Source organism: Neofelis nebulosa, chromosome 4 (genome assembly GCF_028018385.1).
Source record: "Neofelis nebulosa isolate mNeoNeb1 chromosome 4, mNeoNeb1.pri, whole genome shotgun sequence".
Lineage (NCBI taxonomy): Eukaryota > Metazoa > Chordata > Mammalia > Carnivora > Felidae > Neofelis > Neofelis nebulosa.
The window spans coordinates 162,612,243-162,629,238 of record NC_080785.1 but is presented as its reverse complement, the minus strand read 5'-3'; the positions used below and the strand labels follow the sequence as shown (position 1 = coordinate 162,629,238).

General features: G+C 53.4%; 1 protein-coding gene across 3 annotated transcripts in view; it reads right to left on the bottom strand.

Annotated features, from left to right (window-relative positions):
• Positions 1 to 5,436: 5,436 nt before the first annotated feature.
• Positions 5,437 to 16,996, bottom strand: part of COL5A3 (collagen type V alpha 3 chain) — a 35,959-nt gene continuing 24,399 nt past the window's right edge. For all 3 annotated transcript variants that reach the window (XM_058728110.1, XM_058728111.1, XM_058728112.1), the window contains 23 exons: positions 16,905 to 16,958; positions 16,156 to 16,263; positions 16,028 to 16,081; positions 15,771 to 15,824; positions 15,603 to 15,656; positions 15,413 to 15,466; positions 14,754 to 14,861; positions 14,099 to 14,152; positions 13,883 to 13,936; positions 13,534 to 13,587; positions 13,344 to 13,397; positions 13,063 to 13,170; positions 12,863 to 12,916; positions 12,341 to 12,394; positions 12,036 to 12,143; positions 11,688 to 11,741; positions 11,572 to 11,607; positions 11,065 to 11,118; positions 10,267 to 10,474; positions 10,066 to 10,178; positions 8,444 to 8,512; positions 6,481 to 6,720; positions 5,437 to 6,399 (listed from right to left, as the gene is read on the bottom strand). In XM_058728110.1, coding sequence (XP_058584093.1) covers positions 6,253 to 6,399; positions 6,481 to 6,720; positions 8,444 to 8,512; positions 10,066 to 10,178; positions 10,267 to 10,474; positions 11,065 to 11,118; positions 11,572 to 11,607; positions 11,688 to 11,741; positions 12,036 to 12,143; positions 12,341 to 12,394; positions 12,863 to 12,916; positions 13,063 to 13,170; positions 13,344 to 13,397; positions 13,534 to 13,587; positions 13,883 to 13,936; positions 14,099 to 14,152; positions 14,754 to 14,861; positions 15,413 to 15,466; positions 15,603 to 15,656; positions 15,771 to 15,824; positions 16,028 to 16,081; positions 16,156 to 16,263; positions 16,905 to 16,958 — 1,947 coding nt within the window. In that variant the 3' untranslated portion in view covers positions 5,437 to 6,252. The remainder of the gene's footprint in view (positions 6,400 to 6,480; positions 6,721 to 8,443; positions 8,513 to 10,065; positions 10,179 to 10,266; positions 10,475 to 11,064; positions 11,119 to 11,571; positions 11,608 to 11,687; positions 11,742 to 12,035; positions 12,144 to 12,340; positions 12,395 to 12,862; positions 12,917 to 13,062; positions 13,171 to 13,343; positions 13,398 to 13,533; positions 13,588 to 13,882; positions 13,937 to 14,098; positions 14,153 to 14,753; positions 14,862 to 15,412; positions 15,467 to 15,602; positions 15,657 to 15,770; positions 15,825 to 16,027; positions 16,082 to 16,155; positions 16,264 to 16,904; positions 16,959 to 16,996) is intronic.

Sequence of the window (16,996 nt, the reverse complement as noted above, 5' to 3'; positions counted from 1 at the left end):
CAGTTTTACAAGATTAGAAACTTCTAGAGGTCCGTCTGTCGCACAGCGATGTGAATGTACTTAACAGTAATGAAGTGTACACTTAAAAATGATTAAGATGGTAAATTTTACATTTTTTTAACACAGAAGTAATGAAATCAAGTAAGAAATATACCAAGGGTGGAGGAGAAGCACGTATAAAAGTGAGACCAGCTTGGAACGGACAGGACAGCCTCTCAAGATCAATCTGGTCCTCTGTTTGCTCAGCTTCTGCTGTCTCCCTAGGATCTCCCCTGTCCCTTTAAGGTACAGGCCCACACTCTCAAAAGAAAACTCTGGTGTCTGGGGCACCCTGGACACAAGGGCACACATCTGCTCTTGTGAGGACAGGCCCTTGTAAGTCTGCATGGCACATGCCTGTTTGTAAATCTGTACCTTGTTGTCAGTGTTGGTGAGAAGTCACAAAGCACCCTCCCTCTCTCTGTGTGAGCCTCTGCTTCAAGGATGCCTCCTCCAGGCAGCCTTCCCTGACCACCCTGTCTCAAAGAACACCTTTTTCTTGTCCTCCTCTCTGCTTTTTCTTTTCTTTTTTAAAAAATTTTTTTTTAACGTTTATTTATTTTTGAGACAGAGAGAGACAGAGCATGAATGGGGGAGGGTCAGAGAGAGAGGGAGACACAGAATCTGAAACAGGCTCCAGGCTCTGAGCACTCAGCACAGAGCCCGACGCGGGGCTTGAACTCACAGACTGCGAGATCATGACCTGAGCCGAAGTCGGACGCCTAACCGACTGAGCCACCCAGGCGCCCCTCTTTTTTTTTTTTTTAATGTTTATTTTTGAGAGAGAGAGAGAGAGAGCAAGCAAGGGAGGGGCAGAGAGAGAGGGAGACACAGAATCCGAAGCAGGTTCTAGGCTCTGAGCTGTCAACACAGAGCCTGACACGGGGCTCGAACCCACAAACCGTGAGATCGTGACCCGAGCCAAAGTCTGATGCTTCACCGACTGAGCCACCCAGGCGCCCTGCTTTCTTTTTCTTCATGGCACCACTTGACGTGTCACCTGTGTATTTGCTTACTGCCTGTTGGCCCCACTCGAGTGCAAACTCCACGAGGGCAAACGGACCCTTGTTTTATTCCCTGCTGGATCACCAGACCCTACAGTAGTACCTGGCACAGAGCAGGTGCTTCAACGAATGGATGAATGTGTGGTGTGGGGGAGGGGACCTCGAAACGTGAATGATGTCAGTTTAGCTGGGCCCGTGCCTGCAGTTCGTGCTGGTGGCAGGTCTCCCTGTGTGGGCCTGGGTGTCCCTCTGTCTGCCTGGCAGACCCCGGGATGCAGCAGCTCGCATTCTGACAACGGGGGTCTCAGGTGTGGCTGCACATCTAAGTGTGGGTTTATGAACATGACTGCGTGTGTGTGTGTGTGTGTGTGTGTGTGTGAGATGTGGGCTTTGGCTGTGTGTCCAGGCACAACTGGGTGTGTGCAACTGTGTGTGTGGCCTGCTATGTGTGTCAGCACGTCTGGAACCGGCTGGAGGTGTAGGGCTGGGTATAACGTGGGACTGCCTCTCTGAGTCTGCCTGCGGATCTGGGGCAGGACAAGACGAGGGTCTGATTCTGTGGGCCCTTGGTCGGTGTATGTCACTGAGCATGACTATTTCCAACGCCCTGTGCGTCTGGGTTAAATCCGAGACTCCACCCTCCCCCTACAACCATGTGTGAAGCCACAGGCGGCTCTCACACTGGCCGCCCTGCCCCGCCCCCAGTTCAGAACACGTGCCCTCAGGAAGCACAAGTGCTGTGATTAATTATGGCCACTGAATATGCAAATCAGCTGGGGGTTTTCCCAGCAGCCGCCTGGGTGCTGGCCACGATGCTGGGTAAATACACAGAGCCGAACATGCGGTCCAGAATTCCCTCCTTACACCTTTGTCAATTACCTTCGTTTAGCAGAGCCGAGACTCTAATTCTTCAACCAGCTTTTAGCTAATCAAAGAGTATTCATTACATTATTCACTGTTCCTCCCTTCCAAAACACCTGCACCAGGGCTGGGACCGGAGTTGCAAAACCAGAAGCGGGCCGACTTGCGTTTGTAAACCCTGGGCTGTGTATTAGATGCAATTTTTTAAAACAATGGGAGAAAGTTCCCCTGAAGGAGAAGATGGCTTTTTGTTTAGCAAAATCTCTAGCTCCAGACTCTGGTCAAGTTACTCTGTTCCTCAGTTCTATTACCTAAAAAAAATGAGGATAACAGAACCTTCCTCAAAGGTTGTGACGAAAATATATAAATTCATCCAGGGGAAACATTTGATGAATGCTGCCTGGCATGTAGATACTCGATCAGTGGTCATTTATTATTAACAGTGTTGGTTGAGCTAATCACGGATTGCGTGGGTGTGAAGATGTGGTCTGCAAGAAATGTTGTGAATGGTTCTTTGTAAGAAAGTGAGATTTTAAAAAAAAATTTTTTGAGAGAGAGAAAGAGTGCAGAGGGAGAGGGGCAGAGGGAGAGAGAGAATCTCAAGCAGGTTCCATGCCCAGCATGGAGCCGGACGTGGGGCTTGATCGCACGACGCTGGGATCACGACCTGAGTCAAAATCAAGAGTTGGATGCTTAACCGACTGAGCCACCCAGGTGCCCCAGAAGGTGAGATAAATTTGATCTAAGTGTAGACAGCCTTAGAGGAAGGGAGTGAAGAGGGTAGACAAGCGAGGTGTCAGGGAGGGAAAGATGGCAGAGGGCAGCAGAATTGTGGGAAATCCAGGCTGGGGAGGGGGGAAACATACCAGCTGTGACAAATTTACAGTGGGGGGACTTTCAAGAGCAAAGATATTGCATATTAAATTCTAAGCTGTTGACCTTGTTGCAATGGGACCTCCCAGTGTGCACACACGCTTCCATGCTGACCTTTAGTAAAAGTTGGATTCCTTTGCTGGATTCGTCAGGATAATTAATAATAGCTGCTGTAATAAGCAACCCTTCAACATCTCAAGGGCCTAACGCAATCAAGTTATTGATGGACCTCTCCTCATAGTATTCCTGCAAGCAGTATCTCAGGGAGGGTGGCTTCTTTCTGGTTCCATAGGAGACCCTCCTCTTACTTACAGATGTGATCTCTGAGGCCATCATGGACTGAAAGAGCTCAGGGGATCAAGCAGGAGGTTGTATGGTTACCCACATCCTACTGGCCAAGACCCAGGCACGTGCCCCAACCTAACTGCAAGGCAAGCTGGGAAATGTGTTCTCAATTAGGGATTCTCAGGAAGAGGAAAACACATGGCATTGGTGTTACCATATGCATTTAAGGAGGTTTGGAAGAGGAAATAAATGGGAAGCAGGCCTGGGCGTACAGTGGGGTTGATAGAACAGTGTGGAAAAATCAGCAAAAGCAACAAATCGGGAGAAGAGGGGACCAAGGGAGACACCATCTCCTCAAGAGTCTTCATTCGTTTTTTAGGGTTTCTGGGTTCTTCTCGGTGTGGGGGGATACTTCCCCAAATTTCGCATGGCTTTTCCCCTCATCCTTCAGGTCTCAGTGCTCAAATATTGCCTCTTCAATGAGGTCTCTCCTGTGACGACCTCATCTCAAATTTACACCACTCCATCACGCTGTACCTTGTTTGATTTTCCTGAAATCACATTACATAGCTGTATGTCTGTCTAGTCCGTCTCCCTCAGGAGTAAGATCCCCACATCTCTCTTCTACCCCAGCATTTGGAACAGTGCCTGACACTGAGTAAATAGTCGAGAACTATAAAACAAACAACTAAGTAAATGAATGAATGAGTGAACTCATCAATCAACCTCTGAGCCCCAACATTCTTCATAGAGTTACAATCCAGTAATGCTTATTGACTGCATGAGGGAATCCAGGGCAAGCATTCAGGGGGCCTTGTGGGGCCTGGTGGCAGAGGTGGTAGGGTAAGCCCTGACTTTGAGGGAGACCATTCACCCCAACCTGAAACCTATACCTACTCAATCCCACCTGACCCAACTCAACTATACCAGCCCTCCATCACTCCAATTTGGCACTCAATTGGGCAATGTCCAGCAACCGATGAATGGATAAACAATGGAATTGTTTCCGACAATGGAAAAATTCCAGACAATGGAATATTATTCAGCAATAAACAGGAATGAAGTACTCAGAACCAAAGGGCCACATATTATATGATTCCATTTATGAAATGCCCAGAATGGGCAAATCCATAGGGACAGAAAGATTAGTGGTTGCCTACCACTGAAAGGTTTCGGGGAAATGGAAAGTGACTGCTAATGGATATGGGATTTCTTTTTGAGGTGATGAAAGGTTCTAAAATTGATTGTGGTGATGGTTGCACAAGTCTGTGAATGTACTAAAAACCATTTAATTGTATACCTTAAATGGGTGAATTATATGGTAAATGAATTACATCTCAATAAATCTACTTTAAAAAACCTCAGCCCAACATCTAACCTCCAATTCAAGCTGCCTCAAACCCAACTCAGATCTTAACTGATGCCATGTTGACTTGCCAAACTGCCAATCCTCACTCCCCATTCATAGCAACCCCTACTTAGTTCTACTCAGTTCATCCTACCTCCCACATCAACCCTAATTCACGTCAGTCCAACCTCCAACTCCAGACCCTTACCTCAATCCACTGATTTCCCAACCTCCAGTTCAGCAGATCCCATCATTACTCCACCGCAAACGCACTCAACTGACTCCAAAGCAGCCTCCAATGACTCATCTTCAAGCCATTTTCAACATAACTCGACCAACCTCTACCCTCTAACACCCAACTCACCCCGAGGCTCAACTTGTAACTCAGTTCTCTCTCCCCCCAACTCATCTCCTGACTCGCCACCCAGATCTTTGACTTCTAGTCATTTCATCTCAAACCCAAACCACATCCCATGTCACCTCTTGATCCATTCCCTCACCCTCAGCTCAGCCAATGACTCCAGGACTAACCAAAATCAACAGAAAGATCTAGCTATTCTCTCTCTCTCTCTCTCTCTCTCTCTCTCTCTCTCTCTCTCTCAAAGTTTGGTGTATTACTAATAGGTTCACATTTTTTTCCAGCTTTATTGACATAGAATTGACATATGACATTGTCTAAGTCTAAGCATACAACCTGTTGATTTGATACACTTGTATACTGATCACAACCGTAGCATTAGCTAACACTGGCATCACAACACATAATTAAAATTTCTTTTTTGTGTGCTGAAAACATTTAAGATCTCTCTTAGAGATCCGGAGATTTTTGACTCTTCTTCTAGGGTTCTGAAATGGTAAACAGACCCATCGTCTCCGGTGAGTACCATTATAATTGGTTTCCCCCACCTCCCAAAGCCACCTCTACCAAAAGACACTATTAGGACAGGTGGTGGCAGATAACCTCAGGCGAGACAAGAGCCCGACCTTAAGAAAGATATAGGCAGCACTAGATGAAAGACACAGGGACACAGTTCACTGGTTTATTCTCAGACTTGAGATGCCAAATATGCCCTATGGCCCCGGAGGGGTGGGGATCATGCTAGAATCTCTCTCATCATATCCCAGCCTTCCCTAAAGGAGGAAGCAGATTAAATATACAACAGAGGGGATTTTCCCTTTTAATACAGACCCAGGTATAAATAGGGCAGCACCATTAGGATCCTGACTCACCCCCACCATCTTGGCTCCCCTACCACCTGGCATGGCAAGGTGAGTTTGGGGAGATATGGGTGGGGGCAGAACTCAGAGCTGGGCTGAGGCAGTGGAAGGAGCACCCAGCTCAGTCCAGGGAAGCCCCACTCTTCCCTCTGGAGCCTGACTTCAGTTCCTTCACTGTGAACCCACCTGAAAATAGGAATGAGCGAAGGGGTCCCAGCCTGGGATCAGGAGACATCCAGTGCTTAACTATTGGAAAGGGGAGCACCACCAGGTGTTGGGGGCACTGACCGAGGAGTGGGGAGGCAGGCATGGGGGGCATTCATCAGCTCTGAGTTAGAAGTTCATTGCATGGGGCTTCGGGGGTGGGGAGATGAGGGCTGGGCAGGCAGGCAGAGCCAGACTACAGTATGTCAGCTGTGGTGCAGTGAAGGGAGGCTAGACTTGAGCCAGGGGAGTGCAGCCCCCGGCCCCCTGGAACGGAGAAGGAAGACTGCTTGACCGTGATGAGCAGACTCTCCCCTGGCTCCACAGTCACAGGACACGATAAATACGGTGGCTTCAAAGCCTCAGCACCAATAGTGCCCCGTCTGGGGCTCCCTCATTATCCCTCCCACCCCAAGACTCTCAGCTGCTAAAGCAGACAGGGCCCAGTTCAAACCCAAACTTCTGGTTCGTCTGGCCGAAGTCAGTAGCTGCCACATCCCACAGAGGCAGAAACCCCACTTGGGAAGAGCTGAACTCCAAGAGGGTCTTCGTCTGTCCCTTGCGGAGCTGGGAAGACAGAACGGTGAGTTAGCAGGAGGGCAGCCAAAGCCTCTCCGCACTCTGGCCGGCCCCTGCCCTTCCCCTTACCCGGCAGCCATCGTAGGGGACAGCAATGGTGGCTGCTGTCGTCTGGTTGAAGGACACCTCTTCCCCGTTGGCCCCGAGGAAGCGGAGGGAGCGGCCGTAGTCGCCTGCAGCTTCGTCCAGCCAGGCGGCAGAGTTCTGGCAGGAGTAGGTGAAGCTCTGGCGGGCTGTGGCACTCAGCAACTTCAGGAAGGTCATCTGCACCACGTTCACTGGAGACCCGTCAGCGTCCACGTAGGAGAACTGGGGGTGGGACAAAGTAGGAGGTGAGGGTGCCCCCAGTCACCCCTACTCCTTCTGCAGAACCTCCCTCCCAGGCTCTCCATCCCCTGGCAGACCCACGACCTCTGCCACGTCCCCTTCTTTGGGGGTGGCCTTACCCGCCATCCAGCCCCCCATGGTTCCCCTGTGAGCCCCCAGGTGCACGTGGCTACTGAGCACTTGAAATGTGGCCAATCAGATGGAAACTTTCAACCATGTTACTTAACTGTTTAATTAAAAATTTGTATTTATGCTTTTACTTTAATTCATAACTACTAACTGAGCCTCAATCCAGGTATCAGAGAACTTAGGTGTGGAACAACTCAAGTATGCGAATCTACTTTTTCAAAGGCAGATTTTATGAAATCTAACTATGGATCAAGAACCTCCAATGAAATTTAGTGCCCAAATTACGATGTGCTATAAACATAAAATATGGGTCAGACTCTGCAGAACTCGTAGGGGAGAAATTTTAAATGCCTCAGTAACCTTTATATTGATATGACACTATTTTAGATGCACTGGGTCAAATAAAATATATTATTAACATATCACGGGCCTGAGATAGCCTGCTGGGTAATACGTCCCTTCTGGCCTCCTTCTCATCTCTGTATCATTTCCATGTGCCCCTCCTGATGTTTTCTGGAATCACCTCCCAGATAAAGTACTTGCAACTGAGTCTGTGTGGAAGGGTCTGTTTTGGGGGGAACCCAAACCAAGATACCCCCACGCTATATTATAGCTTTGTTTCTTGGGTTCCTGTCTGCCTGCTTCCTTGGTTATGCTCCCAGTAGAGTATCAACTTCATGAAGTCAGGAACTGTGTTTATTATTTGCTGCTACGTTCCCAGTGCTTGGCAGATACACGTATGTCATGTAAACAGTTCCCAAGCTGAACCCCAAATCCCCCCACCCATCAAACCTGTTCTTCTCATCTACATATCTCAGAATGTCACAAGACACCAGCCCACCAACCTTCTCCTCCCTCCCTTCCATTTCATCAGTGACTAGGTCCTATTGGCCTCTCTCTTAGATTTTCCAAGCCATGCCCTCCTCCCCACCCCCACAGCACCAGCTCCAGCCTGGACCACCTCTTCACTCCCTTGGGCCAACATGCCAGTCACCGCCCCCTCCCCACCTGCCCCGGAAGCATTTTTCTAACTGAGAGGTTAGATTTGGGTCCTTCCCTCACTGAAACACATTCCATGGCTCCCTGCTGCTCACAGGTCTTTCTGGGGAGGTGGGCCTAGCCCTCACCTACCTCCCCAGCCTCCTTTCTTACCACATTCCCCTTCACACTTTCTAGAGCAGGGCGAGTGGCTTTTTCTTTCAATTCCCCAGATCCTCTTTTAACTCTGGACCTTTGTGTATGCTGTTCCCTCTGCCTGGAACACTTTTCCTTGTCCTCCCTAACTTGCTAACCCAGCTCATTCTTTAGGCTTCAGTTGATCTGTGACTGCTACCAGGACACCTCTGGGACTGCCTCTGGATTTCCACCATACCCTGGGCTTCCCCTATTCACATCTGACGCTCCACACACCCCTCCCCCGCCCCCAATCTGCTACCCCTACCAAGCCTGCAATCACCATGAAGGCAGAGGTGAGTCTGCCCTGTTCCTCTCATCCCTCAGAGCCCCTCCTCCAACTCCCCATGCCAGTTCCCACCAGTTTTCATACCATCCCCCACCTCGGTCTCCAGCCGCTCACCTTCTTCCCTCGACGGAATGTGCTGTACCAGTTTCCCGGCTTTTCCTTGGACCAGGAAGCCATTTTCACCTGGGGATGGGAGGGGGTAGTCAGTGTAGATGGCCTGGGTGCCGGCCATGTCTTCCTGTATTTACCTCCCAGCAATGAAAGTTGCAGACTGTATACCCCGGACCCTTGAGCTGTTGTTCTCTGGTCATGGGAGTTGGCTTGGCCGGTGCACAGGGCAAACCATGGGGTTGGGAGTCCCTGCCCTCTGAGGCAGCTCTCCACCAATGACAAGAATGGATGGATAAATGCTCAGCTCCCTCTCCCTCCCCCACGTGCCTGTTCCACACCATCTCCCAGAAGTCTCCCAGTGGAACTGAGCCTTCAGTGCCCAATGGTGACATTTTAACCCTCATCGGCTGCCTCCCCCAGTCCCCTCTCACTTCCCCCCTCCTCTCCTGGTGCCTCCTGCGATCTCCTCCCAAATAAATGACTCGCCCTCAAGTCTTTGTCTCAGGGTCTGTGTCTGAGGAACCCAAACCTGGATCAGTCTTCACACCCCTCCCCAACACCTCTGGGCAGGAGGAAGCTGAGCTGGCGGGAGAGGCTCAGATACCAGCAACTGTTTAGAGATCAAATCCTACGTGACCTCGAGGTCTGAGCTTGTCTGTATTCCCATCCACTAGTGTGTAAGGGTGCGGGAGAGGCGGAGGGTTGAGCTCCCACTAAACCAGGGCTCTGGCCAGTCAAAAATAATCATAAATAAGAGGGACATCACCATGCATTTTTGCAGGTTCTGTGCTGGCTACATACTTTACCAGCAGCAGAGGCATTAGCACAGCACCGCCCATCGTCAGTGTCTAATCAGTGTTCCTGATACATTGCAACAGCACTCAACTGTACAACCAGTCCATACCTTCCTGAGCTCCGTTTTGCAGATGAAAAAAACCCTGTTCCCCCCAGTTTATATCCCAACCCGGGGTTCTAGAGTTGCTGCTGCCTGCCCACTGCCCTCTGCTGCTGAGCCTGATGGAGAAGCCCAGTATTCCTGGGGGCCCAGGTGGTCTCACCTCCCATCCCACAGCCTGGAGGGCAATGAGTCCACAGGCCCCTCAGATAGTGGATCAGGAGGCAGTGCCTACAGGAGGTTAAGGGCTGGGACTCTAGAGCCAGCCTGCCTTGGGTAATCCTCGGGTAACTTCTCTGTGCCTTAGTTTCCCTCTCTGGGGGATGATGGCAGAACTGGGCCTCAGTGTTGATGCAGCTAAGTGCTCAGAACAGCCTGGCACACATAAAGCACTATTTAAAGATCTGCCACCATTATTGTTTCCTTCCCTAGATTTTCTCGTAGAAGGTGAGCTCCCTAAAAGCAGAGTTTTGTTTTGTTTGATTCTCGGCTGTGGTCCCAGACCTTCAGACCTTCAGACCTTCACAGGCCTTGGCATACAGCAGGTCCTCAACAAATGCCGGATGAAGTTAGGATAAGGTCCCAGACGAAGCCTGTGTGTGTGTTGGGCAGGGAGGGGAAGCAGGGGACAGCCTTTGGTGGAGGCGGGAGGACGGGCTGGTGATACGGCTTGGCTTCCGGTGCCCTCTTTCTCCCTGCGCCCCCTCCCCCCACCCGCCCAGGCACTCACGGTCTCAAACTTCTTGTCGGGATAGAGGCAGGTCTCTCCTCCAGCCGTGAAGTTGCAGAAAACCCTGAGCGCGTCCCGCGCACAGCCCTGGTTGGGGTCAATCCAGTATTCCCCTGCCGCAGAGCCAGGTGGGGTCAGTGAGTCGGGGGCGGGACCCGACGGCTTCCTGCCCACGGGGCCCAGGCAGGGGCGGGACCTCACCATCGGGCAGGTGCGGGTGGTTGCGGTGCAGCTCACTGCACACGAGGCCCGGGCGCTCAGCTGTGCCGGGAGGGCGCCGCATCTGCTCCAGTTCGAAGCTCAGCGACGTGAGCGAGGCCAGCACCTCCTCCAGGCCGCCCTCCGGGCCCTCCAGGGGCACAGAGCGCCGCCGCCGCCGGCGCAGCCCGTGCAGCTCGGCCGGGGGACCCTGAGCGGGTGCGGGGACGGCAGAGGGGAGAGCAGAGATGCGGGAAGAAGAGACAGGAAGAGAGACAAGCAAAGATGAGAGAGACAAGGGAGGCAGAGACACACAGGGGTGGGGATAGATAGGAAAAGGGAGAGAGAGATCAAAAAGGGACGGGGGGGGGGGGCATCGAGAGGCAGAGACGGACAGGGACACATAGGAGGGAGAGAAGGAAAGACCCAGTGATGGGGAAAGGCCAAAGCAGTAACACCGTGGAGGGATCCGCAAGGTGAGGTAAAGAAAGCAGAGGGAGAGAAAGAAACAGAGACAAAATTGTGCAGCAAGTATTTGAAATAGAGACAGAGGCCAGGAGAGATGGAAGGGACGGAGGGAGAGATGGTGGGGGGGACAGAGTCAAGCAAGACAAGACCCAGTCAGAGCCCCCATGGGTGTTCCCCTAAACCCTCCAGCAGAGCCGGCATCCTCCCTCAGCTTTCAAGACACCTCCCTCCCCACCTGGGTGCCCTGAGCACCTGCTGTGTGCCCCACCCAGTTCTGGGCACTTGGGGACCCAGTGGGACAGACACTCCCAACATACTCCCTGGGGAACCTACCGGAGGGCCAGGGGGGCCAGGGGGGCCAGTGTCGCCACGGGGACCAAAGGATCCCTGTAGAGAGAAGTCACTGGGGAGTGAACTCTGTCTATGGAGACCCCTTCCTGCCAACACACACACACACACACACACACACACACACACACTCAGTCACTCACTCACTCACACAGCACTGGGGGAGGGAACTGCAATTTTTTAGCCCCAACTATAAAACACTCATTTCCTTTCCATATTTTAACATCTCCGAAATCAAAACCTAACGTCTTTGGCAAGTCATAGTTTCCTTGTCAGAACTGTTTTTTCTTCACAGTAGTTTCTAAAATAATGGTGCATCTCACAATTGGTGGCATTTTAGATTTGATAAAATACAACGGTAGGTGTTGAGTAAATAGTCGAATGCATGATTGAATGAGTAAATGAATGAATGCAAAGGGATTGAGGGTGTGGTGACGTTGAAAGGGGTGGGAAGCCGGGATGTGGGAGCCTGAGGGAACAGTGCATACTCACCGGGGAACCTTTTGAGCCCTTCTGTCCCAGAGGACCCTGTGAGGTAGAGACAGGGAGGGCTGGAGTCCCAGCTGCCCCACCATGGTGACCCCACCCCACAAACCCCTCTTACTCACCGCCACACCTGGGGACCCAGGGGGGCCCAGAGAGCCGATGGGACCGGGGGGACCCTGAAGAAAGGACACCAAGGTCATCACTGATGGGGTTCACCCCTGTGATCCAGGCACATCCCCCAGACAAGCCTCCAGTCCCCTCAAAAAACAGGCCACAGACACAGCCTCCAACCTGCAAATCCCTAGATGGAGACACCACCCCCCGCCATTTTCCCCAGACACAACTCTTATTCTAGACCAGGCTTCCCAAGCCCCCAACCCCCACAGTCTCCAAATAAGCCCCAATTCTGCCCCCCCCCCACCCCTTCCTATGAACACAGTCTTTCCACTTGGGGTAGAACACACACTCACGGGTTCTCCCTTGGGGCCGGGGGGGCCCTGCACGCCTGGCAACCCCTGATCCCCTTTCTCACCAGCTTCCCCAGGGGGGCCGATGAGGCCAATTAATCCAATGTGACCCTGGAGGACGAGAGAGGCACACACAGGGAAAGAAATATGGTGGGGGGATTGCTGGAGGATTTTTCTTCTAGAGCCTTGGGGTAATGAGGTTGGGAGCAGAGGAGACCCCAAATTCTCAGCCCTCTGGCCAGGGAGGGAGGTAAATGTGGAGGAGACAGAGGTAACTGGGGGAGAATAATGGAAGGAGGTATCCTTACTTTTTCCCCCTTGGGGCCAGCATCTCCCTTCAATCCTGGAAGGCCAGAGGGCCCCTGGAAGGAGAGTGAGGCTCAGTTAGTCAGGCTCAAACACAAAATCTCAAGGTTCATGTGGGTGATTGGAGGGTAGTCAAATGGGAAATTACTCATGTTTCAAATGGGAATTACCAGGGATGTGGTCATGGGGATGGTCAGGAGAGAGGGGTGATGACAAGGGATAATGAAGGGCTGGCTGGAGGAGGTCCAGTATGAATGGTCCATGGTCAGGATCGCTGTGGGTGGTCAGTGTTGACTATCAACATAGATGGTCAGTTTGGCTTGTCATGATGGTCACTGTGGTCGGTATAAACCACCAAGATAGAGGGTCGGTATTGACCATCAGGATAAGACCATCAAGATAGATGGTTAGTACAGGTGGTCAGATGGACTGTCAGTGAGGGGTGAGCCCACAGCACCAGGTGGCCACTGGATGCCCAGTGTGGTTCTCCATGCCGAGACACCAGGGACAAAGAGGTCTCTTACCAGGGGTCCAGGAGGGCCCATCAGTCCAGGAGGTCCCAGGAGGCCTGGTTCACCCTAGGATGAAGCAGAACGTGGGGATGCTGCACTCGGCCAGACCCAGTGTAGATGCCCCCACCGCCCTCCAGGGTCAGCCACCTCAGGCTGTGATTAGAAAGCATAAGGTGGGTCACACAAAGAGGGTCTGATCCCACCCTACTCACCACAGGGCCGGGGATCCCCCGAAGACCCTCAGGCCCCACACGTCCAGGGGGCCCTCGAGCCCCCACTGGGCCCGTCATCCCTGGGGGCCCATCGGGACCTGGCTCCCCCTGAAACAGACCAGGGCAAGGGAAGGGCAGAAAGTGTCAGACAGCACCTTCCTCCTGGCCTCCCAGCCAAGAACCATCAGGGAGGGGGAAGGAATTGGGGCACCCATTCTGATGGCCCATCTGTTGGCCGAGGATCAACACGGGGATGCTCGCTGGGCAGGGGGGGTACTCACCTTGGCCCCTTTCTCCCCTTCTTTGCCTTCTGGACCCATGCGGCCTGAAGGACCCTGAGGAGGGAAAGAGTGTAGAGAGATGCTTTGGGGGTGAGGGGGCCTGTGGAGGTGGGCGGGGGCCTGTGGGGGCCTGTGGGTGCGAGTGCATCAAAGCTGGAGCCAGGTCAGCCAGGAGGCAGGTCTCACTTACCCTCTTGCCGGGGGGCCCAGGGGGGCCAGGCTCCCCAGAAGCTCCAGGCGGACCCTATGGATATGTAACAGTACGAGGGTAGTATTAGCTCACGTCGGTTGAGCAGGGCTATGTGTCAGGATGCCTGTGATCCCAGGACGGCCTTCCCCAGACATCCCCACAGCACCAGCCGTCTCCCACCTCCTCCATTAAGCTGCTCACCGTCGTGGTGAAGGCCCAGAGCGGCAAAGCAGGTGCTGTATGGGGGCCCTGGGTACCTCATCAGCCTACTCCTCCGGCCCCCCAGTCTACCCACTCACCAGCCCCAACCCCCCTCTGCCAGCACAACATGCTCTGCTCCCCCACTCACCGGTCCCCCAACATCACCAGGGTCTCCCTTCTCTCCTGGGGAGCCGTCTATACCCTGTGGGGGATGGGAGGGGTCATGGAGGCAACATGAGTTTGGGGTGAAGCTTGGGGACACATAAAGCTTATATGCTCCCCTGACCTTGCCCAAGTCTGTGGAGGGAGGCGAGATGGGGGCAGAATTAGGAATATATTGTGGGGGTGGGGGGCTCACACACACCGAAACTCCTGGGTCTCCGGGGGGGCCTAGATCTCCTGGGAGCCCAGTGGGGCCCTGGAAGACAGAATGACGAATAATCACATTTCTGAATTACCAAGCATTTGTCTGACAGGTGAACAGTGCCCAGGCACAGCTTGGGCTGCTGAGGACACATAGTGAACAAAACACAAAATCCCTGCCCTGGGAGAGAGAGCTTTCTACAGTCTAACGCGTGTAGGCAGAGACCTAGGGGCATCACATGCATCACCTCACTTCATCCATCAGGTGTCTCCCAGCCCACGACTCAACAGAACTGACCCTCAGAAAAGGGGTGAGATGCAAACTGAGGTCCCACAGACTCCGGAGCTCCTCACTGCCCTGGCAGCCACCCCAAGCCCCACTGCCATGGCCGGGGGAGGGGGGGCGGTCTCAGCCTCCACCCTGGTGCTAAATCCCACATCAGCCCCAGCTCTGTTGCCAACATTTCCAGATCGGTTCTGTGTGGGAGCAACTTCCACCCCATCCCGTGACATACAAGCGTGCCTTTGGTCATTGTCAGCCACGTTCTGGGTGGCTCGGGGGCCAGCAGGGTGGAGGAGGGAAGGCCTGCTCTAGAAGTCGGGGAGCAGGGTCAAGGCCCCTCCCCATCTCTGCCTCCTCTTCTCCGAGGACTCACCACGTTCCCTTTGACTCCATCGTCTCCAGGGGGGCCTTTCTTGCCTGGGGGTCCAGCAGCCCCAGATGGACCTGAGTCCCCCTTTTCACCAATTTCTCCCTTGGGCCCCTTTGTAGAAATAGAGGTCGGAGGTCAGAATAGCCTAGACAAGAGTCCAGGGTCAGGGGTCAAGGGTCAGCATCCCTGGACTCAAGAATCTGGGTAGTCTGGGACTTCCTGGGGCCAGGGGTCAGAGTAGCCTAGACTGTCCAAGAGTCAGAGGTCACAGGATCTAGGACTTATAGGAGTCAGGGGCAAGGATGGCCCAGGTGCTCAGAGATCATGACCAAGTTTGGTCTAGCCCACATGCCACATTGGAGTGAATTAGAAAAGGGGATCCCTCTGGGAAGTTCATCCCCAACTCAGGGTATATGGCTTGGATCCGAGCCCCCACCCCCTCTCTCAGCCCCACACCCTTGTGCAGTGTACAACCTGAAGAACTCTGTGTAGCAGCCCTATCTGAGACCTTCCAGGGCTCTGTCATCAAGACAACTGGGGCTACCCATAGGTCCTGGGTCAATGGGTGACTCTGGTCTGCCCAGGGGTCAAGGTGCCCCAAGATGCCCAAGGGCCAGAGGTTCCCTGAGATGGGTGCAGGGGCACAGGACACAGTCACTCACAGGGATGCCTGGGGTTCCTGGGGGTCCTGGGTCTCCAGCCTCCCCTGGCTCACCCTGTAGGAGGCGAAGTTGAGCTTAAGGAGAGGTCTGATTATGAAAGACAGGAAGGAGCTCCCCAGAACAGCCACCCCCAAGCAAGACTGGCTGTGCCTTCCCAACCCTAGGCAGTCGCCTGCCCCCTTTCTCTCACCTTCTCGCCCACAGCGCCCGGCTGACCAACTCCCCCAGGCAGCCCTGGAGGGCCCTGGAGAGACAGCAAGGGGTAGAAGTGGGACTGAGGATCCCAACAGCCCCTTCTTGGGAAATGGATGCCCCCACCTCTCAGGCATCCTGCCCACCCCCCACAGAGGGTCCTCACCTCCGATCCACTGGGGCCATGGGGACCCCTAGGGCCTGGAGCTCCATGGGGACCCTGTGAGACAGTCAGAATAGCATCCAGTGAACTCATGACCCCTCAAAGGCACCACTAACCACAAACACCACCCTTAATGCTGGTTCCCAGCATCATCTTAAAATGACAATGTGCCCTGTGACACCACCACCTCCAAATCAGTCTAACGGTCACCACCACCCTGCTATCCTCTTGCCCTCCCACCTTCCCCAGGTTGTCCATACCATGGACCCTACATCTCCGACCTCCCCTTTCTCTCCAGGAGGGCCCGGCAGTCCCTGTGGAACAAAGAAGCAAGATTGGAGCACAGAGTGTGGGGAAAGAGGCCACGCCCCCAAACTCAGACACACACCTGCAGGCCAGGGGGGCCAATCACCCCAACGAAGCCTCTCACTCCATCATCTCCTTTCTGCCCAAAGAGGCCTGGTGGTCCCCTGCGTCCCTGAGCCCCATCTGCTCCCTGGGAGAAGGACAGAAACAGGGCACAGTGAGGGTGTGGGTCAAGGGTTGGAGACAGGGTCAAAGTCAGGTTAATGGTGGCAGTCAGGTTTGGGATTAAGTTTGGAAAGGGTCAGGGTTGGGCTTGGAGGTGGGGGTACAGGTTAAGGGTCAGAGTTTGGGAATTAAGCCAAGAGTTGAGTCAAAGTTTTCAGATGGGCAGCGAGTGGTGAGATGGGCATTGGGTGGTGGGTTGAGGTCAAGGTCATGAGCAGTGTTTGGACGAGGTTGAGGTGAAATTTAGGGTCGGGTTTGACATTGGGGCCAAAGTCAGATTCAAAGTTTGGGTCCAGGTTTGGGGTCAGCACTGGAGGGTGGGTCAAAGTTGGGCTTCAGGGTAGGACTGGGTCAAGGCTCAGATTTGAAGATAAAGTTTAAGCTGGGATTGAGGTTCAGGTCATAAGTGGGGTTGAGACTGGAACTGCGATGGCCTTCAGGGTTCAGGTTGAGGTTGGGATTGAGCCAGACTCTGGGATGAGTTCCTGTTGGGTGTCATCACAGAGGGGTAGGGGTGGGGTTGAGTTTGGGTCTGGGTCATGGTGGAGGACACTGTCCCTTCCCATCTGGGGTCCAGGCAATGGCCACAAAACCAAGAGCACTCACCGGGGAGCCTGGGTGTCCCACAGGACCCCGTACCCCTGTTGGTCCAGGCGGGCCCTGGGGGAGGGAACACAGCCAAAAACACCCCAAATTCA